The sequence below is a fragment of the Tenrec ecaudatus genome, chromosome 6 (genome assembly GCF_050624435.1).
Source record: "Tenrec ecaudatus isolate mTenEca1 chromosome 6, mTenEca1.hap1, whole genome shotgun sequence".
Taxonomy (NCBI): Eukaryota; Metazoa; Chordata; class Mammalia; order Afrosoricida; family Tenrecidae; genus Tenrec; species Tenrec ecaudatus.
The window spans coordinates 79709757-79733805 of NC_134535.1; the positions used below are offsets into that span (position 1 = coordinate 79709757).

The 24049-nt window shown below is 54.4% G+C and overlaps 2 protein-coding genes across 2 annotated transcripts; both read right to left on the bottom strand.

Moving 5' to 3' along the window:
* Positions 1–3766: 3766 nt before the first annotated feature.
* On the bottom strand, positions 3767–5297 carry HOXC12 (homeobox C12). Its single transcript, XM_075552922.1, has 2 exons — positions 4688–5297; positions 3767–4005 (listed from the first exon to the last, which is right to left on the bottom strand). Exons 1-2 carry the CDS (start codon positions 5295–5297, stop codon positions 3767–3769), a joined length of 849 nt encoding a protein of 282 aa, XP_075409037.1.
* Positions 5298–12817: 7520 nt separating this feature from the next.
* HOXC13 (homeobox C13) lies at positions 12818–20501 on the bottom strand. Its single transcript, XM_075552923.1, has 2 exons — positions 19718–20501; positions 12818–14378 (listed from the first exon to the last, which is right to left on the bottom strand). Exons 1-2 carry the CDS (start codon positions 20439–20441, stop codon positions 14122–14124), a joined length of 981 nt encoding a protein of 326 aa, XP_075409038.1. The 5' UTR covers positions 20442–20501; the 3' UTR covers positions 12818–14121.
* Between the last annotated feature and the right edge of the window lie 3548 nt (positions 20502–24049).

The following is a 24049-nucleotide window of genomic DNA, read 5'->3' on the forward strand; positions in this document are numbered from 1 at the left end:
ATCCAACAAAAAAAATTACGAAACTGATGCAATTCTGTCCCAGATACAGCCTGACCAGGAGTATCTGGGCAATAATTCCAAACAGGACTTCTTTGGCCAGGAAACCAGAGGGAGAAAGCTCTCCGGCTTTCCCTCCTTTTCTGAGAGCGGCTCTGGTTTCCAGGTTGAAAAGCCTGTGTAGACACATCTGGGCACCATGGCTTCCTCCAGGCCCCAGTATCTCTCAGATGAAAAACCAAGGGTTCCCCAAACATGCTCACCTTCCTTTTTGGCCAGAAATGCCTCCGCCATTGCTTGCTTCTTCTCCTGCATAGACGTGCCTCTAGCAAGAAGTTAGTTGCCTCTTGCCTGGATTCAAGGAGGCCCCTTGCTCCTTTATTCACACCAGGCCACCGTTGTCTTTTCCATCCTTCAGCTCCTGACTGGCAGAAGCTGTCTGAGGACCCTGCCTTGCCAGCCCTCTGCCGGTGTCTATACGAGCACCCCTAAGGCTTAAAATCGCCTCCTTCTCCAAACCCACCCCCTGAGCTGCATGCACAAGACAGTTTGGAGAAGGGATAGAAGGGGGAGGATTTGGTCTAAATGCTATCATTCTTTGGTTGCTGGGATAAGAAGTGAGAGAAAGAAATATTCAGGGTAGGAGGTGTGGCTCAGCCTTTGGGCTTGGGGGCTTTGGTATTCTTGAAGTGGGGGTGTTGAAGGAGGAATTTGGAGGAGACTCAGTGACTGGAGTTAGGCAGCAAGAGAGGAAAACATGGGGAATGCAGGATGGAAGCATGGGGAGGGCTGACAGCCTGGAAGGGAAGGAAGAGATGCTAGTGGTGTGGATGGCTTCAGAGGTTTGGAGACCTGGCAAGTGGCCTGGCCCTGGGCCTCTGGGGTGAGGACTGGCAGGAGTAACTGGCTTTGAGAGGTGGAACATGTTTCACCATGGCCTTCAGTCTCCTGCCCCTGTCTTGCAGTGCATAAACCATCTTCTCAGAGTGAAGCTCCAGGAAAAGGACCGTGGGTTAGGGCTCAAACCCCCCCCAAGTCCCGTCCTCTACCCCAGTGCCCCAAAGGGTACTCTGCTGTCCAAGTCTCAGTTCCAACCTGTCCACATCCCTCCCAGGTGTTCACAATACTTTCACCCCACCCCTACTTCTCAGAACTTCCCCAACCCATCCTAACCTACTGCCTGCCCCCTCCCATTTTCTCTGGACTACTAACTGCTTGGGCCTGGAGGATGACAGCTCATCGACAGACCTTGGTTGGGCATGTATTTTTGGTGGTCTCTGTAACCACTTTTCTTTAATTATTCCATTTTAAAAAATTCACCTGGACTGGAGAAAACAAAGTGGGGCAGCAGCCTGAAGATGGAGGACCTCATTCTTTCAGGGCAGAGGATATCACATGTGGGGAATCATTTTTAAAAAATCAACATTCTAAAAAAATCACATCGTCATACATTCATGTTTTAATCATTATTATTAATGTTAATATGATGAAGCAACTCTGTACAAGGACTATATAAAGGGATAACGTGCCAAAGACAGACATTTGAGCAGGAGGGCACATTACAGAGAGCCGGGGAGGGTGACAACCCACAGGAATTACAATAGGTACTAGCAACAGACATAAGGGACAGAACACAGTTTGACAGAGAAGCTCACAAAAGTCAAGTTTAAAGCGACAAGAAGAGGATATTGCATATCTTTGCTCCCCCCACCCCTTTTGTAGTGTTCTGGTTTCTCATCTCTATTAGGCTGTGGGAATCAGCTGGAGGGGGGTGGAGCTTGAATCCCACACCCCAGAGCCCACAAGCAGGGCCCCATGAGGGGCACAGTAGATGACCAGCCAAGGGGTTGCCTCAAACCCAGGGCCAGCCCATCGGGGACAGTGTGGGCAGCCAGAGTCATGGTGATTAGGAAACCCTTGTACATGGGTGGAGCAAATGTGCATGGGTGGGTGGGGAAGTGTGTCAGGCGCCCAATGGCCACAGGAGTGTGTGATTGTACCTCTACTCAGCAGGGTTCTATTAGGCTATGGAGTTGCCTGCAGGAGAGAGAGGAGAGATTGCCAAGGGGTGGGCTGGACTCAGGTGTGTAGAGGATTTTGACTGAGTCTCTGCCTGATCTTGTACTTAGGAGGGGGGGGGTCGCTGGCTAAGTGTTGCTAAGGACCTCCCAGGTCAGAAGACCTGGAAGTCAGCAGGCCAGTTTCATACTGTGCAGACTGGACTCATCTCTCATCAAGCCTATTTCTAACCCCTCTGGCTTACAAATAAAGGAGGCCTGAGGACCAGACAGCAGATGGGACTGAGGTCTAGAGGGGTGAAGAAGTAGGGCGGGCAGGCAGCTCATCCCTCCACTGCAGGCTCTGTCACTGCTGGGCTTCAGGAAGACAGCCTAGGAGCTACTGGAGCGGAAATGTAAAAGGGCTTCTGGAGAAAAGGTCTTCACCCTCTGGCCTTCAGCCCTAACAGGGGATGTGCCCCACCTTCTGTTCTGGTCCTCAGACTCTTGGGGCTCCCTGGTCAGGAGGCGGAGGCAGCGGGAGACAAAGGGCAAGGTTGGGGTGGGGCGGGCTGGGGAAGTGGGGGTGGGGAAAGAGAGAAAGGAGATGGGTGGGGGACTGTAGCATCCCCTTTCTTCATTGTCACCGGCCTGGGAAACCAGGGCTGAGCGGGGCAACAGTGGCCAGTAGCCCCTTTAAGCATGGATTCTCCGCCCGCCTCATAAATTATGTTGGTCCAGCCTCTGGCCATGACCATGAACGCCAGCAGGGAAGGGAGAATTGGGCAGCCACCGAGGCCACTCGGAACCCTCCTGGCCAGTCAACCATGCTCCACAGCCTCTGGGGCTTACCGGAGTGCCAGGTCCTGGGTGGGGGGTGGGGGTGGCCCTGGGGTGGCTACTGAGCCAGAGCTGAGTCCTCTCTGCTCCCAGTTTCATGATGGCTACTTCTGGTGGGCAGCGGCTCAGGTAGTGGGAAGAGTGGATGGCAGGCACACCTGTGTGCCCATGGTCCTGGGGTGGGCAGGGCGCTCAGATGAGGGTTGGGACCCGGAGAACCTTTGGACAGGACATTCCATCCACAAGGGACCATAAGGCTGATGATCCCTTTGTTCACAGCCTGGCCTCCATCAGCTCAGCTTCAGGGCCTGAAGGACCCAGTCCTAGCCAACATGGGCCTTGCCGGTCTTCTGCAGTGCCTCAACTTGCACTTCCTCTCTGGTTCTCCACTTCTTATTGTCCTCTGAGTGATCCTAGACACACACAACCCCCTCCGCTGTCCCTCCATCTACTTGAGTTTTCACTTTCTTTAGGGGGTATCCTCACCTATCCCATCAACTAGGAGTTTGGGGAGTTCTCAGTTTCGCTGTCCCCAGCTTAGTCTGCTCTTGCAGGCTAAGATTTGAGACCTCGCCAGGGAAGTAGTGGAAAAGGGAGACCCGTCTGGTCACAGCTTTGTGGAGTCTCAGAGGGCAGAGCAGTGGGCCAATCTTGACTCAAATAAACCAGCACACACACCCTGCCCCCTGCCTCCGCTGTAACTGTGGTCTCCTGCTCCTCCAGGCTGAGTTTCTTCCCTTTCTCTGGGACCTGGCTGGGGCTGCAGGGTGTGTGTGAGAAGGAACCACGGACAAAACAGACAAGACAACTTCCAGGGAGGGCCTGCCTGGCTCTCTAAGCAGGGGGTGGGTGATGTCCCAGGCGGCGCCCCCCCCTCTTGCTCTCTGACAGGGCCAGACTCAGTCTGGGGCTATCGCCCGCGTCACCGTCCCCTAAAAGAAGGAGAGGGCTTGCTCCCTCAACAGAAGTCTTTTCTTTTTCATTCTCCGGTTCTGAAACCAGATCTTGACCTGCTGGTCACTAAGATTCAAGCGATCTGAGAGTTCCCGCCTGCGCTGGCGGGTGATGAACTCATTCACCAAAAACTCGCCCTCCAGCTCCGCCAGCTGCAACTTCGAATAGGGCTTGCGCTTCTTCCGAGACCGGCTGTGGATCGGGTACCAGGGCGCGCCTGGGTGGAGATGAACCGCACAGTTGGCCAAAGGACCAAGGGGGTGACCTGTCCCTTCCCAGCCTCCGTCGCCATGGCTGCCTGCCCAACCACTCACTCCTCTTGCAGGGCATCTGGTAGTCTCTTCCGGTGCCCCTTCCCCAGCCCCACCAGTCCTCTGGTCTTCACCACACTCTCCCTCCTTCACTCCATACCCCCTTTGTCCCACCCCCCTGCAACACCGTCCTGGCCCTAAGTCTCTACCCGCCTTCCTTCACTCCATCTCCACGTGTGATCTGGTCCCTCCACTGCAGAGAACTTGAGCAGTGCTAAAGAGCCTGACATTTCTTACAAGCAAAACAGCTGTGGATAAAGAAGGCCCTGGAGGTGGAGGGTGGCTACTGGGCAAACCATGACCAGGTGGTTCCACCGCATCCTCAGGCCTGAGAAAGTGCCAGCCAGGAGCCCCCTCCTGAAGAAGCACGATCTCCTAGGTCCCCCTCCAAGGCTGGAGAGAAAGAGGACTTCTCCAGTACTTTTATGGGGTATTTACATGTTTATAGGGCTCTTCCCCTCCACCTCTGGATGTTTTAAAGACCCGCTTGCTAGCCACTTAGTCTGTCACCCAGGGCAGTCCCACCCTGGCCTCCTGGGGAAGCTGTCCTATCCCAAATGCTCCTCAGGAGTGGGCCCGGGTCCTTACCGCTGGCTGAGAGCCCGCCGCCACCGGGATTCAAGGGAGACACCAAACTGCCAGGGTCGCCGGGTCCGGCGCCCTTGTTGCCTTCGTTGAGCAAGGACGAGCTGGAGTCCGATTCCAGGGACTGGCACGAAGGCGGGTCGTGCGGAGGTCCCGCGCCGCCGTCGCCGCCGCCGCCCCCCGCCGCGTAGTCGTACTTGAAGCCGAGCGCGGGCGGCCCCGACGGCTCAAGGGGCAGCAGGGCAGCCCCAGGACCGGCCCCCGGGCCCGCGTCGCGCCCGCGCTCCTCCCGCTTCAGGCCGCCGCCGCCCTCGGCGCAAGGCTCCCGGTAGTAGCCCTTGCTGTCCTCCACTCGCGCCAGCTCGCACGTGCGGCCGAAGGGCGGGTTGAGCGACACCGGGCTGCCGAGGTAGGGCTGCGGGTAGCCATTGCAAGGCTCCGCCGACGGCCAGGGCAGCGAGCACACGTTGTCGCGGCGCGGGTACGAGAGCGAAGGCAGCCCGGGCAGCTGCGCCCCGGACGCCCGGAAGTTGGGGAAGTAGAAGGTGTCTCCCGTATGGATGTTCACCAGTGGCCCCACAAACCCGGGATTCAGGAGATTATGCTCGCCCATTTCCGCGGGGCCCGACCGGCGGCTTCTACTTTATTGCTCTCTGACATTAAACATAGTTAAACCTGCACCGGCCACCCATTGGCCGCCGAGCTCACGTGGGCGCCGCCGCCAGGGGGAGGAGTGGGGACACCGAACCCCCCCACTCCTCACCGGACGCCAACTCCAACCCCCCCCCCAATCCTGGGTGGGGAGGAGGGCCCAGGGAGGGGGGACAGTTTATTCGCTGGATTCTGTGATTGTTTTCTTTTTAAATCATATAAATGGGATGACAGAGATCGAAGCAATCGCCTAGCATGGAGCAAGATAAAGGGGGGGGAGAGTCAAACCCCAAATGCCCTCACAGCCTTACCCCTGCACCCACACCCGCTTTTCCTATCCCCCTACCCCCTCCAGATGTATTATCTTGTAGCCAACAGCTGGGCCAGCACAGCCCATCCCTCTTTAATTAGCTCCTTTATTAACTAAAACCGTTGGAATTTACAATATCTCCCCAATAAATTACTATTAGATATTGTGTCATATAAAGTTTACTGGCTGTTTAAGGAGACGGATGAGCCCTTTGGCTCGGGGTTTATTTACAGCAGAGGCAAAGCGGGGTTAAGGACAGGTTTCCCTGCGGCTGTCTCTCCCAGCTCTGCCGCTGCTGCTGCTCCACTCTTCAGTGCCAGCTTCTTCTCCTCCTTGGGAATTTGGGGAAACGCTTGGGGTCTCCCTCTGCATGGACTCAGGGAGGGATAATTGGTAATGGCCAACACTTTCTCACCTCACCGTGAGAGAAGGGACAAGGAGAGGAAGAAACAGAAAAGGCAGTGCCCAGCTCTAGCGGACCTGCATAAGGCAACTAACTGGAAATCTGGGGACTCTTTGGTGCTCTGGCTGGCTGAGGGGTGTCCGATGGGGTCTGAGTGCCCCAGTCTGGTGGGAGAGGCTTTTGATTCTCACTATGGAGGGGACACCCCAAACTCAGAAAACAGCAGTCTGCCACCCCAAGATAGCAGCTATGTGTGAGGTGGGCTTCCAGTGAGGGAAAGCCCCTTCTTTGCCTGGGAGGATGGTCTTGTTGGGGGTGTAAAATTATATTTACGGGGCCTACCCCATCTGCTCCTGGGGAAGGCGGAGAGCCCACCGCTGGCCATTGGAGGGCTTCAGCTACAACTGCAGAAAACCCAACCCGATTTTAACTAGGTCCACCGACAGAGCCAAGCACATTAAACTGACAAACCCAACTCAACCTTCCCAAAGTAGGTGTTTGGGGTCCAAGAGACACAACCCTGGGTTTTGAGGTGACTCTCTGGGGTTCCTAATGAACACAAACAAGAGCTCAGTAGAGAAAATTGGGGAGATGAGAAAATCCCAGAGATTGACAGAGAAAGAAACTCTCAGAGGTGAGTTTTAACTCAGATTCAACCAAGGCTGCAGGAAAGCAGACCTAAGCGGGGAAGAGGCTCACAACACCCCCTCCCCTCCCCTCTTTCCTCGGCAGGACGCAACTCAGAGAGACACAGATTCTTCGAATTCCACTGCTCCCAGGGCGAAATCATACCCAAATCACAGCTTTTTACTGGGACAGAAACGTGTGCCCCCCGAGCTCCCAGCGCCGCCAGCTCAGCCCCTGCAGCAGCAGTTCTGCGTCTCCCAGGGCAGCGACCGCCCCTCGCTCAGCTTGGCCGGTTCCCCTTCCCCTCCAGGGTCCGCCTGGCTCTCCGGCAGGGTCCTTCCCACCCTAGTCCGCCCCAGGTCTGGCCCACTTGACCGAACCGAGGCCAAGAGCTGGGATGCCAGCCCCACGAAGACACCTTCGCAGGAGGTCCTTGCTGAGAGACCCAGGGACGCCGGGGAGCGGCCTGGAGACCCGGCCTGCGTTGGCCTCTTGGAGCCTAATTGATTAAGGGACATCGCGGCTGCGGCGAGAAGCATCCCTCAACATTTCCAACATCGGATTTAGTCAGGCCCCCTTTGCAAGACGCACAAATGAATTCCACGGAGAATGTTGTTTTCCCCAAAAAATGTATTTGGGGGGTTCTTTCAGTCATAAAGAGAAACAGGGTGTGACAGTTCATATTGTTACAGTTTTCAATTCGAACGCGAACACCAAAGGCCGGCGGGCGGCTAGCTCTCCGCCCAGTATCTCCCGGCCTCGCCGCTCCGCCGCCACCGCTATTGTTGATGCAAAAAGGACGCCTACCCATCTCTAGCGTTTAGGGTGGGGTGAAGAAAGGGCATTCTCTTTACACCCTGTTATTCTCCAATATGACCCCCAATATCCTGCAAAGGGGACCCAAGGAGAAGGGTCTCAGCTTCTGCCCATCCATCCCTCTGTTGTTGACAGACCTCAGCCTGGAGCTCTGCTCGCTGCCCTTCTGGATCAGGCCTCTGGGCGCGCAGAGCCTCGGCCACAGGGCGGCAGCTGCACCACCGGGGGGAAGGAGCCTGGGCTGAGGGCCTCCTGCTCCCAGAGGTACATCTTTTTGGAGTCGGATAAGCAACGTCAGAGGCGGTCATGTCTCCCAAACCCTCTTCTCTCCAGGCAGAGAATCCTTTCAGGGAGAAACTCAGCAAACCCAGTGTTCCGGTCTCGACTGTGAGCGGATAGGCTTCCAAGATCCTGGGGAGGACCCGGACAATTGAAGAGCCCTGCCTTTCTGAGCACCCTCACAGTTCTGTCCGCTTTTGAGCTACCTGTCGACGCCGCTCAGCTGCTCAGCCCCCACCCCACCCCCTTTGGACCGGGTTGGGGAGACAGGTCCCAGAGCGCCGCTCCCGGCCTGGGTCCCTGGGGCCGGCGGGAGGCTCGGGTGCAAAGCGTCAAACCCAAATCCAACCTCTGCGGGAGCTGGTTGGGGCTTGGAAGGCTGAGCTGGACTTGCGGCCCCAAGCTCTGGGCAGCTGCGCTCACCAGGAATGAATCCGCCTGCACCTCGCTGTGCACAAGCAACGGCTCGGGAACCGAGAGCCACGGCGCTGCCTGCTTCCACGCTCTCGCGTGCATTCATCAAATCACACGGCTAGAGGGGTCCGCTAGTCGGTCGGTCCCTGGACCACGGAGCCCGCTGCAGCTGGCCCAACTCAACCATGCCCTGCTCATTAATTGGGGTTAATTAAAACGGAAGGCAAAGATGTGGTCCAAGGCTTTCTTGGACGACCTGTGCAGTCTGCCTCTTTCAGCGCGTCCACTATCAGCTGGGTGCCGCACCACCAACCACCTCTGCACCTTCTCTGTGGGTCTCTATCTCTCCTTTTTCCTCCAGGCCTCCCCAGTAGTCCGTCTGGCCTGGGTGGCTGCAAAGGGATGGTTGGGCCACCGGGCTGCTGTGCACAGCGGAGTTCCAGCTACCTGGCCGACTCCAGGTCAGAATTATTCCCGGCTTTTCCCTGAGCTGTGGGGAGGTCACGGCGGGTGGTGCAGCTCAAGGTCAGTGTCTAATTTGCAGAAAGCGGCTGGGCTGCATATGCAAATGAGGCAGGTCAAGTGCATACCCCCACCTCCCACCACCACCTGGGACTTGAGAAGGAGCTAGGCAGGGAGGGGAGATGAGAAGTGGCCTAGAGGCCTTTGGGTCTGGGCCTCTGTCCAACCCCTTTCTTTCTCCCTCCTTTGGGGTAACTCAAGCTTGGGACTGGGACCTAAAGGACCTTTGTCCTGTTCTGGAGAGGCTGCCGGAGGGCATGGGATGCTGTCTCCTTTCTCACTGCTTCATCATCATCATCATCTGTGTAGGGGCCCACTGTCCATGCTCCTAATCCTTGGGGATGCTCAAAACTTTGGAAGATTAGAAAACATGCCCTCCCCACCCCAAAGGCCGCTTTCACAGCTTCCGTGGCACCGGAAAGGGCAGGACTGGGCAATCTGTGGGGGTGAGGGGACCAAGTCCGAGTTGAGTTGCAGGTTCAAGCAAACTGTATGAGACCAACTCCATTTCTCCACCGTCCTTCTGGGCCCCACCCACCCTGAAAGCTCAGCTTGACTGCTCCTTTGAGAATGATGTCAGGGTGGGGGGCTCTCAGACCGGCTCCTCTGGGAGACCACCTCTCCATTCTCACCTGATGGTCCCCAAACCAGCCATCTTGTCCATTTTCTCTGCCTTTCAGCGCACTAACAGTTAAGTCGTTCTCGGGCTCTGACATTTCCCCCCTCCACCAGCAGAGGATCTCCTCGCCTAGTGAATTACTCGCTGTTTGGCAAGGTGTGGGGACCAAGTTAAAAAAAAAAAACAACATATACAAACACAAAACCTCAAGTGCCACACCCACAGCCTCCAGCTGGGTATGAATCTCTGAAGCCAGGACCTGGTCCTCTTGGAGGGCCTTGAAGCTGGGTGGAGAGTGGGCCTCCCTGGAGGGCTTTCACCCTACTGTCTGGCCCATAGGCCTGACCATGGCCTCTGGTCCAGGCCAGGTCTGGGGAGACCTGAGGTCTGTTCAGCCTAGCAACCCAGCTACTCCCCAAATCCAGGCCTCCAGTTTGGGGCTGAGGTCGTGCATTCGGATTGTATCAGCGTGTGTGGGCTGTGGACCTGAAGGGCGGTGGTCCTGGAAAAGAAACAAGTCCACTTACCTTTGGAGATGAGGGAGGTTCAGAAGGGTGAGAGGTGGGGTGTTCTTAGCCTCGGAAAACCCTCTTGGTCCTCCCTTTCCACCGCCGCCCTCAGGCCCAGCCGAGGTATCGGTGGAGGGCGGGGCGGGGGAGGCGGAGGGAGCGGCCAGCGGCAGGGGAGTGGGAGCTGAGTCGCAGAGCATCTCTGGCGAGGCTGCCTTTTATGGGCGTTATTAGCGCCCCTGTCTAGACTGGCGACGACACCTCCTCTGTGTGTAAACAGAGGGCGGCGGGCTCTGGCGGGAAGGGGAAAGGCGCATGGAGGGGGTGAGCGGCCCTCCTCTGCGCTGGCCACTGGAAGATCAAGGCCTTTTCTACCCTCCCCCCCCCTCCGTATACTCCCAGTGATGTCAAGGTCAGAAAGACCTAGTCACGGTCAAGGCTAAAAGAGGAGAAGCCTGGTTGGTTGCAAAGAGACACTGGCCCGTCCTCCTCCCAGAAGCCCCTTGCTCCCCTGGGCCCCTCAATCCTCCCCCAGTTCAGGTCTGCAGAGTGCTCCTGAAAGCGCACTTGGGACTTGGGGGTGGGTGGGTTGCAGGCAGGTCCTGGGGAAAGAGTGCTCTTTTGAACCGGATGGTGCTACAGAGGGGGCTGCTGCAGGGTCCCCAGCTCCGAAGGGAGGGCTGCTCAGAGAGCTGATGGCTGCCTTGTGCCCACACTGGTCTGCTGGCTCTGCACTGCTGACCCAGCCGACTTGGACGCGCCTCCTAGCAGATGGTCTCCGAGACTTGCAGAGGGATCTCCTGAGAACTGCCCGCCTTGCCCCCTCAGGTGGGTCCCCGCTGTGTCTTGGGACTACCAGCTGAAAGGCTGAGACTGAAATGCTGGAGGGGAACGGTTTTGCCCCCAGGCTCCAGAACTGATCTAGTGGCAGCTGGACCTCCCAATGGGGAATCGTGTGAAGTCCCAAGCCCATGGGGGGTCCCCTGGATTGATTCCTGGTTGTGGGGCTGGGGTAGGTTCTCTGTTTCCAGGCAAAGCCTCTGTCAGGGTGTACAACCCCTCAGACCTCCTGCCCCTCCACACCCTCAGATGTGCACACCCTCAGATGCTGCAGGGAGGCTGGCCTCCCTGGAGGGAAAATCTTTTTCCCAGTTGTCAGGACAGAGGAGAAAGCACACCCAGGGAGATAAGAGTGTCTGCTGGTGGCACACGCGGTAGCAAGAAAGGTGGGGGATGCTCTCTTTGGCTGCCCCCTCCCATTTTCATAAGAAGACTCACTGAGTTCCCCAAAGAGGATCCCAAGAACTAGGGAGAAGAGAATTGAGACAATCAGAAAATACTTCCTGACTTTGCCTCCTCAGAACCAGAACACACATGCACACTGACACGAGAGTCCTCTCCCAGCACAATTGCCCCCCCCACCCTCTTTTAGCCACAAGCTAAAATTCAAAGTTCATCCAGGCAAGGTCATCCTCGCAAATCAATGTAGGCACATTTAGTCGGGTGGGAGGATTCTGACCACCAGCACAGGAGCTCAAAGGCCTGCAGTTCTTGTTTGGATCACAGGTGTCTTCATGCACTCCCAAGGATCCCACACAAGCTGGTTTCTTTGCCATGGCCCCCTTCTCCAGGGCTCCACTTGAGTCCCTTCCTAAGGGGACACAGGACCAAATATTTATGTGCGAAAGTGGAGGAGTCCCTTCAAGCACTCTGGACTCCCTCTCATCCTATGGAGTCTCCAAAGTGTACCATGTCATAGGATTCCCCCATGTGCTTGTGCTGCTACATCGAGAGGGGTGGGGACCGGTACCAAGGAAGTGGGACTCTTGCTCACTGGGTTCCTTCTCCTGATCAAACCTATAGGTCAAGCAGCAACCTTTTTCATCTCAGGGGACACCAAAGGGTCTTGGGGAGAAGTTGGGGTGGTTGATAGGGAAAGAAAAGAGAGAGACCTTAAGTATGAACCCCAACCTTGGAAGAGCCATCTCTTCCTCTTACAAACTCCCACTGTCCAATATGTGGTTCTCTGGTAATTAACCCGCATTGACAGCAAACTCTTCAGACCAGGCCTTTTGTCTTTCAGATGGGGGGGGTGAGTGTGTTTCACCTCCACAAACATTTATTTAAATGAAAACGTAAAAGCCACTGTCATCAGGCAAAGGGAGATCGATTACGGAAGCTCTCATTTCCAACCTGACACCTCCAGTCTTTCCATGTCTCAGGAGAGGAAAAATATTATATATAAATAAAAATCGCTGCAGTAAAGATTTAATCTGAGATAACATTGTTTTAGGCTATATTGCTTTTTAAAAGTCTCTTAACCTGACAATTTAACGATCTCATTAACTTCACCAGATAGGGAGATAGGCTCACTGCGACAGGGAAAACAAATTAGTGGGAGAGTCTGCATGGGCTCCCCTTGCCTGAAAGACTGGCATTCCCTGGAGATGCTTCAGAGTAAAAGTGGGGCTGACTTCTTGAATTGGGAGTCCTACCAGTCAGAAGATTTTCCTGAATAAATTAATGGAAAAGAGGCAGTCAGGGAATGCTGAGCTCACTGTTGTCTCCAGGAGACTGTCCCTTTCCACGTAGTCCTGCTTCTGGCTAGAGAGATTCAGGGCCCTGTGGGAACACTGCTCTTGGTAGCCCAACCAGGACGCTATTTTCTCAGCACACAGAGCCAGACCCGAGCTCCCCTTTTTAACAGAAAGGGAAAGGCTGCTCTTGTAACTCACCTGTGCAGAAGTCTTCCCAGAGTCTCTGGCTCCCAAGGTACACACATTTAAATTAGGCATCTCCTAATAGAGTCAACAGCTTGAATGCCCTGATGCTTGGGATTGATCTCAAATGAAACAAACATGGGCAGAGGTCTCCCTAGCTTCAGATGGTGTTTAAACGCTCATCTTCCCTGCCTATTCTGAAGAAGGGTGTCTTAAAGCTGCCCGGAGTGGACTTCAGAAGGAATCCGAGCAAGAAAATCAAGGCCAGAAAAACAAAAAGATTTTATTTTAAAAACAAGTTTGTGGGATTTCCTCTCCCCCATTTCGCATTCAGTACATTGTCACTCTGACTTCACAATACTATATACAGATACACAACATTAAAAAAAGAGAGAGAGAGGGAGACCCTACTTCTGATGGACTTTTTCCAAGAACACTGTTTTGTAATGTGCCAGTGGGAAGGGGGGGAGCTGAGGGGCCCTCCCCAGGCACCAAGTTGGCCCTTGAGGAGGGGAATGCCAATGTGGGGGCGAGTTACTCCAACCTCCTGGACAATCAGTAACCTCTCTGGAGCCAAGGCCTCGGTGGAGAGGCAACTAGGGGAGAGGAGAGAGAGCATGCAGAGGGTGGTATGTGGGAGGCCTTTCTCTATCACTTATCTTTTGCACGGAAACAATTCTGCCTCTGTACCTGGCCTGACCCCCCACCTTTCTACAGAGAGAAAGAGGGCAAGAGAATGAGAGTTTAGCAACAAGAGAAGACATATTGGAAGAGGCATTGAGCAGCCTGGCAGGAGTGTCAGTTTTCTCGGATTTTCCCCTCTTGGTTTAGGGAGCAGAAGGGGGTGAGGAGGCTGGGGTCAAAGGCTCTTCTTCTTGGTTAGGGGTGTGTGTGTGTGTGTGCGCGCGCGCACGCGCGCGCGCTTCCATCTTTTGTTGGGACAAACACAGGAAAGTGAGAGCACCTGGTGCATGTGCCATCTGGTCTCCTGGTCTCCAGCCATGCTGCTAGATTCCTAAAGATTATTAACATGAATGTGACTTTTAAAATGTGCACAGAAAAAAACCCTCACTGGGAAATTTCGCTTAAGGAGGGCAGGAGGGGCACGGAAAAGGAGGAGGAGGAAGAGGAGAAGCTGGCCACGTTCTGCCAGGAGGCTGTGGCTTTGAGAGGTCCTCTCTCCTGGGAGCAGCGGCAAGCAGTCCCTTGGGGTAGCTTCACCCTGCCTTCTCACCACCACCCCGCTTTCTGATAGCCAAAGGGGAAGGGCAAGAGGAAGTAGATGCCCACAACTTTCTTCTGAGAGCCCACCTGGGTCCACCTGAATGCCCCTTTGAAGAAAATGTGGAGGCAGGGTGGGTTCCCTCTGGATGGAGGTTGGGGCAGGGGTGGGAAGTAGTGGGCAGAGGAGCCACAGCCTAGCTCCTCTCGCCTTGGCAGGGCAGCACGGTTCCTCTTTATTGTTAATATTAAATATTCATCTGTACCGGCGACGGGTCCTTCCATGGGTTCGGTTATGGTACAAAGCGGTGACATAAATAGATGGGGCGGGCTAGCGGGTGGGCAGTCAGGTGGAGTGGAGATGAGGTGCTTTCGATTTGCTGACCACCTTCTTCTCTTTGACCCGCCGGTTCTGGAACCAGATGGTGACTTGGCGCTCGGAGAGGTTCGTGGTGGCCGAGATGCGCCGGCGCTTCTCTTTGGTGATGAACTTGCTGGCTGCGTACTCCTTCTCCAGTTCCTTCAGCTGCACCTTGGTGTAGGGCACCCGCTTCTTGCGTCCCCTCCGATAGCTGCTCACCTCGGGCTGTAGGGGCACCACATCTAAGAGGGAAGGAAAGGGTGGGTGGGTTTTAGGTCGAGGTGTGGCTCAGATCGGGCCTGGGCTTTGGCCCTGCCCCGGAGGAGCTGCTGTAGGAGGGATCCAGACTGCAGCAGTTCCCGGGGACCCTCCCCACAATTCTTTGCAAGTCTGTTACTGGCAAGGGCACCAGGAGGGTGAAACTTCAGCATTCCATTCGCCCCTGGGGAAAATCGCAGGGTGGGGGTAGAGCAGCAAAACATTCAGTAATCAAGGTAAATACTATTTTAATGCAATTCGTCAAAAGTAAAACTCAATGTAAAAATCCCATGATGAACAAACACACCGAACCTTTAAATATATGCGGGATCCATATTGTAAACTGTCCTCTTGCTTGAGGATCTTCTCTGGCTCTGGGATCTTTGGCCCTCTGCAGAGTTTACCCCCCTCCCCCCATCCCACCTTGGCCTCCCATGCCTACAGGATCACCAGCATTCCTTTCTCTACTGAGCACAATCAACTCTCCTTTGCCCCTTGTTATCAGGGTGGAGGTGTTCTGTCAGTAGTTTAGAGGCACGTCTGGCAGAGAGAGAGGCAGTTGCAGGGAGAGGGGTCATAGTGCTTTGGGCACCAGATCTGAACTAGGATCTAAGGCCTGACCACTGCTGCTAAGCCAAGTGTTCCTGTGAAGTCAGCCTACTTAGAAGTCATTCACATTCAATTCGCTATAGATAGGACCTGGTGTTTGTTGAGAGACACCTAACAATACCCACATTAAGGGGATCCACACATATTCTTCCAAGGCGGGGATCCATCCTCCAGGGTCTTCCTACTGCACCCCGTTCCCCCAGTCTTCAAATGAATAATAATAATGGGTCCCTCCCTTCAGTGATCTTACAAATGGCCCTTCATTAGAACAGAAGAAACTCTACACCAACCCCCTCTTCCTTCCAGGCTGAAGTAACTGCCTCCACCTCCATATAGTGACCAGATTCCTAAGCCCTGACAATACTGTTATCCCAACCACTACAGGTCCAATCTCTCCTTTCTTTAGGTCCCTGAAAATTTCATAAGATCTTTAAAAAGTCATTGAAATGCTTCCCTCCACCCTTTTTCCCTTGTTAATAAAAGGTCATAGCAACACTTTGGCTGGTAAACGGGGAATTAGGGAGACTATTTGAATCATGCACTCCCGTTTCCCTCCCTTCCACCACACATGTAATTGTTAGACTTTTCAAGAAGGACGCTAGTAGGAAGGGCTGGATCTTTGGGATTTCCCCTTCATTCTCATGTCCTTTGGAGGCATAGACACAGCTCACAGGTAAGACACAAAGCGCTTCCTGAAACTCCATCCTCACAAAACACCTTCCCTACATCCTTTACCATTGGGTTTGCTTTTCCAGGGACCCATGCTTATTCAGGATGGGGAGGGCCATGGCCAGAATCAAAATGGAGGGGGTGAGGGTCAGAAGAACATGGACAGGGTGGGAGTGTGTGTACAGGGGTGGGGTGGGTGGGTCCGTGTCTTGGCTTGACTGTCTTCACAAAGACAGCTTCCCAGGGAAATTGTTTGTTTGTTTGAATCTGAAAAACAAAAATAACTTCACTTGAACAGCTCAGATTCTGTAGGTTAAAAATAAACTTTGTTTTACAAGATAATTTTAAAAGATGTCTGCATTCTCAAATGTGTTGTGATTTCTAGATCGAGGCATGATTCAGAAAAGTAATGTTCTGAGGATGAGAGAAAAACCAAGAGGGTTAAAAAAATATCCCAAGAGGGTAAATAAAATAAAATAACAAAAATACAAGAGAGTAAATGGTGATACCATGAAGTGTTGTTTTTGTTTTTAATCTTCAGAAGATTTCTTTATATTTATTTTATTAAACCTATTGCACAAGAACTAGAATCTGAGGTTCAAAATGGGCAAAGTAACCAAAATGGCAGAATCAGATTTTTAAACCCATATTTTTTTACTGTAAGCATAAAGCTACAGCAACTTTTCAAAGGGGAAAAAGTGATCTAATACAACCCAGTTTTAAACACCTCTTTTCCCTTCAGGATTAAGAAGGATAAAAGTGGGCTTGGGTTTCCTCATTACTCAGATAATTGTCCCTAATGCTTTTATCCCACTTTCTGCAAAGTCTCATAATTACCTAACCAATTTTGGGTCCCTGAATACCAATCTAAATTTTAAATGAGGTTTAACTGACACAATCCTAAAAATCAATTTAAAATACACAACTGGTCTAAGCTAGTTATCTCTCTTTATAGAAAGTCGAGGATGCATTTGGCCATTTCTCATGGGCCAGACCAAACTGATGGTTGGTTTGACCTCCTGTGGAAACAGCTCCAGTCTCTTCTTCTCAAGAAGCCCCTTTTGATGGTCTGTTGCCTTGTTTGGGAAGGAAGTGCATCTGCAGACATGGGAACATGGGGTTGCTTAGTCTAAGAGTTGTGTGCACACTGCTTAAAGTGAGTGGGAACTTGGTTATTAATTTTCCAATCCACCCTTCCCTAGTTTTCCTCCAGAGTACAAACCACTTCATACCTGGAAACCTACAAGACATCTTGGGTAATAGAATGAAAATCAGATCAATGCTCTCCTTCTGCAGCTTTCTCTTGGGGTTGAGGGGCTTCTATGCTCCATTGCTCACCTGCTCTTGACTGCCAACTCCATAACTTGGCCCTGGCCTCCAAAGAGAGCAGGGTTCTCCTCTGGTATGGTGAGGAGTACTATCTGCTCTTCTTAACCAACCCAAATCGAACCCAACAGCGGGCTTGTCAGTAGGGCTTGTCAGAAAGACTCAAAGGACCCACTGTTGTTCCTTCTACCACCTCCCTCTCTCTAGTTCCCTTTCAGTTTCTGACGCTTTCCTGGAATGTAGGCTTGCCCCCTGAAAGAAAGAAAGAAAGAAAGAAAGAAAGAAAGAAAGAAAGAAAGAAAGAAAGAAAGAAAGAAAGAAAGAAAAAGAAAAAGAGTCACACTCATCACCGAGAGAAACAACCCAACAACACAGAAGGCCAGGCAGGGTCTGTATAATTGGGGCTCAAAAGAAGCCACATACATGTTGGCCCTAATTACCTGGATCTTTCTGAATGATTGTCTCCATCTCCCACACCAGCCTAGACTGCCAGAGGTAAGTTTGCTCAGAGCCAGAGGCCCTGAAGAGAGACAGTAGTGTTTATGCCTAGATGCTGCCTAACAAACCACAATTGCATAGACAGAGTTATCTAGAAATCTCACTACTTCTAAAGGCTTGCTGTGTGGGTAGGGAGGTGGAGGGTGACTGGAGATAATTTCCTTTTCATCTGCCTCTTGCCTGGACCTCTGAGCTCCCTGAGCTACACCAGCATGGTTGTTTCCACCAGGCGAGGTGCGAAGACCTAACTGCAGAGACTGCACTGGGCTGCCTATCCATTTCGACACCATGGTATTCAATGTGTATTCAATGTCTTCTGAGCTGTCTTTTTATCTTTCAGGCACATTTTTCCTGAAGAGGCTGTGATGAGAAGGCATTTGTATTTTAGAAGATTCCCCCCCTCCCCAGGGGTGGTGGTGGTGTGTACTCTGAAATGTTTATTTTGCTCCAGGATCTTTCTGAGCTTCTCTTGATTCTTCACTCCCACCCCATTCCATAGGCACACAAGAATGGCAGAGCACACTTCTTCGCTCCTTCTTCGTTCATTGCTCTAAGTCTGGCTTGCCCCATCCACAGTGGGCACCTGTACCTTGTTCCTAGACTCCTTGACATAGCTCTACAACTGTTCCAGGAATTTCTGCTGTATCCCCAATCACCTAAGGTGCTTTCCATTTGGGTGAGATGGGGAGTTAAAGGATCATCTCTCAATAATGCATCACTGTCGGCCTGCATACGAATTAACTATCATCTAGATATGTGTTATTAGGTGCCTCACACCAGGTTATTATAACAGAAATTATATTATGCTAAAATACTGCATGCAGCGGAGGTGATAAAATCCTATCATACTTGCATCTCCTGGCTGTCAGAAATGGGGTGCCCAATGTGGGTCCTACCCTGGTATTGAATCGTGTAGTACTTTGTAATATTTACAAGTCATTTTAGATATATTTACAAGATGTTATTTACACTCTAACAACCTTCTGTGCGCGCTCTCTCCTTTTAGTGTGTGTGTATGTGTGTGCTAGCTATCTTCATTCCTAATCCCGGATGCAGAGGAATTTCAGGCCCACCCAGAAGAGGGCTTGGGGTCTAAACTTGGCAATGAAAATGTCCCCAGCCCAGTATGTGGAGCAGTGTGTGTGTCTAGAAAGCACAGCGAGGGAGACATCTGTGACTGCTCAGAGCACCCCCCCTAGGACTCCTGTGGACACTGGAAGAGAACTCCAGTGCCCAATTCGCTCAAGCCCAAATCTTGATTTCTCTCACAGTCCAGAGTGGACACTTCTGACAGTCTTTGGGAGATATCTGACTGGCCTTTCTCATCTCCTATTCAAATATGGCATCAACAGAAGAGGGAGGAATCTTCCTGTAGAGAGTCACAGAAGACTAAGACTGAAGGGTCCCCGGACTGGACCTTTCTCTCTCCTCCTACCTCTCCTCCTCACTCTCTTCTTTCCCTGTATTACTGGTTCTCATTGAAGGAACTGGCAGTGGGGACATGGTATACTGGTGTGAAGTTCAGTGGACCAGAGAGGAAAATATTTTATATCCGGGGAGGGATGCAAACCCCTTTCTCTCCACACCCTCTCTAAGCTTTTTTTTTTTTTAAGCTCAAATGTTCCGTCCATAATCAGGAAAATTTGCGACCAATTTTTAAAAATAAGTCAAGAAAAAAGGAAACACATTACATTTCAGCAGATCCTGGCAAAATTAGACTGCTTAAAATGAACTGTCCAGTCTCTGAGCAATCCTGAAGAAAATACAGGCAAACGAGTGATGGGGATTCTTTTTTTTTTTCAATAAAAAATTCAGTGGGTTGAGCATTTGTCCCGAAGATCGTGGATGGCAAGGCACCCAGGGCCCACCCCATCCCCATTCTTGCTGGAAGCCGCCTCTGGGGGACCCAGATCCCAGCGAGAGGCTGGAGCCAGCAGGGGGAGGAGGTGGCGAGCTCCGGAGCCGAGCCGAGCAGGCGGCCCCGGCGCCTGTGATTGCTTCACCCCCGGCCGGCAGCTCCGGGGAACGTGTCGGAGCAGATTTCTTCCCCAGCGCATTCCTCAGCGCAGCTCGCCCGGCCGGCTCCCGCGGCAACCCAGCAGAGCGGGCGGGCGCGCCAGGGCCAGACGGCGGGGGTGGCTGGGGCGCGGGGGGGGGGGGGGGCCGGGACAGGCAGAGCGGGGAGGGGTCGCCCGGCGGCGGCGGCCGGCCCCGGCCTTACCTGGGAAGGGAGACTTCCAGAGGTGGGCGGACTGGGACTGTTCCTTGGAGCAGTACACCTGACTGTCCCAGCCGTTGGAGAGAGCCCAGTGCTGGTAGCCTTCGACGGGGATGAGCGCGTCGTGACGCGGCTCTGGGTGCCCGCTGATCCCGGGAACCACTGACACGTCCAGGTAGCCGGGCATCGCCTGGTAGGAGCTGGCGAAGCTGGGGTAGAAGGCGAACTCCTTGGCCCTGGAGGACAGGTCGTCCCCTGGCAGGGCGCCCGACGGCTCCGGGTACTTGTCGCCCGGGTGGTAGGCGCACGGCTTCTGCTGCAGGTTCACGTTGTGCGACAGGCGGCAGCCGTAGTAGCTGCCCCCGAACGGGTAGCCATAGCCCAGGGTGGCGCTGGACGAGGTGGGGGGCGCCGGCGGCGGCGGGGCGCACTGGCGCGCAGCCTCTGGGGTAGGGATGTCCGTGTAGACGGCGCCCTGCGGGGCGCCCAGAGGCGCCGGCGGGCGGCCGAGCACCGGGTGCGGGAGCAGGTCGCGGCAGTGACTGGCTGGGCAGCTGCTGCCCAGCCCGTCCATGCTGGGGGCTTTGCCGGGGCTCGCTCCGCTGCAGCCGCCCCCCGCGCCCGCGCCCGCGCCGCCGCCGCCGCCGCCGCTCTCCGCCGCGCTGTCCTCATAGACGTACATAAGGCTCTCCGGCCAGCGCGGGTGCAGGAGCAGCGAAGTCGTCATGACATGATCTGCTGAAGCTTTTTAAAAACTCCACTCGCCAGAGGCAGCGAGCTAGGGAGACACCTCGCTCGCTTTTCCCCTCCCCCCCATCCCTCCTCCCTACCCTCTCCACCCCTCCCTCCTTCGCCGCCGCCTCCTCCTCCTTCTCCTTCGCCGCCTCCTCCTCCTCCTCTTGCTACGGGTGCTGCCACCTCCCTCCCTCCCTCGGTTCCTCTACGCATGCGGAGACGCTTCATTAAGAAATCCGCCGGCTCCCGCCCGCCTCCCCTCGGCACCCCTGGGGCGTCCACGTGACGCGCTCCGTGCACGTGATGCCCAGTCCTGGTCTCCCGGGATTCCCTCCCTGCGAGGGGGCGTGGAGAAAGGGAAGAGGGCTCTGCTGATTGGCCGCCAGAAGAGGCAAAGAGGAGGGAGCTGGAAGATTTAAAGGGACAGGGCAACGCCCCCCCCATGGCAGGCCCCTGGGAGGGAAAGGAAGGAGGGGGCACTGAATTTGGCCGACGCTAAGGGGTCTTGGGAGGCGAGAGCTGTCCCTAGGCACCTTCCTGAGGCTTAGGATGTGTGCGGGACAATCCGAACCCTGCCCCAAAGCCGCTCCTGGTGCCTGCCGAAGTCTCTGGATTGGGGTTTGGGACTGAGGGTGGAGGAGAAACGGGATTTTAAAACAAATAAATAAAGCTGCGAATAGGCGGGAACGCGTGGGTAAGGCATGCGGAGCTCTGGCTCCGTCTCCGGCGAACTCCCCGCCGGCCCGCTCTCGCGCGGTTGGAGGGAATCCGACGCCGCACCGCAGCTTGGATGCCGACTGAAGGCCACGTTCCCACCGCGCCCCCTGCCCTACCCGCCCCTCCCCACTCTGTGGCCTGAGGTTTTCTCGTTTTCTGGAGGTCTTCTTCCAGCACACCAAACACACCCATCAGAACTCCATGGGATGCGGGGGGCATGCTGGGGTGTTCCCAGTGAGAAAGGATAACAGGAAGGGAGTGAGGGTGGGCAATAGACTAGACTGGAAATCACAAGGAACGTTAAAAACCAAAGTCTTAGAGTGAGATTTTTCAAAGCAAAGTGTGCGTTTGTGTGGGGTGATAGATTCGGTTTAGGAGAGCTGGCACCCCCCCCCCCCCCCCGGTAAGAAAGAGAGCCAACGATCCGATTCGGGCAGTGTATACAAAGAAAAGCAAGAGTTGTGAGAGCCGGTGCTGACCCCTCCCTCAGAGGCACCCTCCTGGCACCACGCTCGGCTTCCGGCTTCGGTGCCCTTGGCTGCCAGATCTCAGCGGTCTTCCTCATGGGCGCTGTGCTCAGGATGCTGGATCAGGAGGTCCGACAGAGCCCAGACCCAGCCTAGCCCCCATGGCCTTCTTGGGGCATACTCTTTCACTCTGGAGTCAGTTAATGCTCTAACACCAGGCCTCATTTCAAAGAACAAACATTTTAGGACCAACTTACTACATTTTCAAATTTCCCCTCCTCTTTCCTCCCTGTCTCCCAGTTTGTTGGACCTCTTCTGCCAGATTAAGAGTCTCCAGGAAGTCACCACTTTCTAGGGCGCATCTCCCCCAAAGGGGACCCAGGTCCATGCAGCACAGGCCCTCTCCGACACAGGAGGAGAGAGGAGAGGGAGAAGGGGGGGAAGAGGGGAGAGGGGCCCCAGCCTCTGCTGCTTTCCTGTCTCTGGCATGGGTTCTAAAAGCTGGGTGCTTGCCTGGTCAGCCTGCGCAGCAGGCCATGGCCACCCAATCGTCCCAGCCAAGTCAAACCAGCCCCAGAAGACCCTTCTATCCGGAGGCCAGCGGCGGGTCCGCTCAGATTTCGGCCTTCGAGCCGCCAGCTGGGAGTGGGAAGGTGCGTGGTGGTCGAAGATGGAGAGAGCATGGGGGACTGATTTAGCATGTGTGTGCAGGAGAAAGGTCATTCTGATCCTGGTGATCTTCAGCCTGCCCCGAGGATCAGCGTTCAGAAAGAGGCAGCGGACTGGGCTGCGCGGAGGAAGAGGCAAACAACAGAAAGCGGTCTGAAACATCATCAGGCTAACCCCTGTGTGTTGAGAACAATAATGGTGGCGGGAGGAGCCCGGCAAAGAGAGTGAGGAGCCGGCTCTTGGCTAGAAGACTGGCTTCCTAGACGTCGGAGTCCAAGGTCAAGGTAAAACGAGGAGCGCAAACAGGGTCTGGCCGAGTCTAGACTGGGTTTGTGACCTTGGCCTCGGGGTCTGCAGGCAGCCCGCTGGCGGGGGGTGGGGGGGAAGGGGGGCCGGGTATGTGTGCCGCTGAATGCTGGCGCTGGAGGTAGAGGCCAGGCGGGGACCTGGCAGGGGCCTTCTCTGTGAGGTGCTGGGCTCACGTGAAGAAACAGGGGAGATGTGGATCCGGGATCGTAGGGACCGCCAGCAGGAACAAAGGATTGAAAATGTCCATCTCTTTCCTGGGGCTCCCTCCGGGATGCAGGACCAGTCCAGCCCCAAGCGGGTCCCCCTGTGGCCAGCATCAAAGGGAAGTTCTCCCCTTGGCCTTCGGGGATGGGGACAGAATGTCAGCAGAACCTGGGTGCAGGCAGCTCAGCAATAAAGAAAATTAATAGTATGTTCTTTTCCAGGTTTATGTAAGGGCATTAAATAGTCCTATTGCAATGAGATATAGATTTAATTAAACCGGCGACTTTACAATTCCATTTATTAGGGGCACTATGCGGCCAAAATGTAGCGGTGAGAGCAACGAGGAAACCGAAGAAGTCGCCTTGGTCCAGAAGACTCCGCTCCTGGAGCGTCTTGCTGGAGTGCGAAGGCAAGAGGGGAAAGTTCCCGGCACAGGGCGCGAAAAGTGACTGGGTAGGGAAAGGCCCTCCGTCGGTCCGGACCAATCCCTCCCCTTTAGCTCGCTTCTCCCAGACCCTCGGCGGCGCTGGCCACGGCGCTCGGCCGGTGCGAAGTAGAACCTAGTGGGTTAATTAACTTGAAGCCTGGGGTCCTTTACTCCGCTCCCCGGAAAAATTTGGATCTCGCTGAGACACAAATAAAACCAAATTAAACACTCCAGGAAAATATGCACCAGTGGAAACGTAGTAATTACATCTCCAAAGCGATCCCGCCCTAGAAAGCCAGGCGCTGAAACCTCGGGCAGCGGCGCGCTCACCCCCTACCACGCGGCCACACCTCACCCCGCCGGGCTTGGGGATGGGGCCGTGGAACTCCAGTGTGGACAAAGTTTGGAGGAAATGAAGAGAAATGAGAAGGCGCGAATGTCCCCCGGCTCTGGTTGAGCGACTGGCGTGGGAGGAAATCCCGAGAAGGGAACTGAAGTTCTATTACACTGGGATGGCGCATGGTCAGTCTGGAAGCCTCCGCTGGGCTCTACGCTGCGTTTTCAAGAGACTGTTGCGGGGGCGAGTTGGTCCGACAGGCGGGGGCCGCTGCGTTCTTAGTTTTCAACTTTGGAGATTCTGTTTTTCACAGCTGTAAAGGAGAGATTCAAAGCGCCTGCTCACTGGAAGTGTGTGTGTGTGTGTGTGTGTGTGCCTGTGTGTTTACAGACATGTGCAGACGGCACAGCCAGTTCCGGCACATGCTCTCACGAACACAGGCATCAGTGTGCTCAGAAGATACCAGGCAG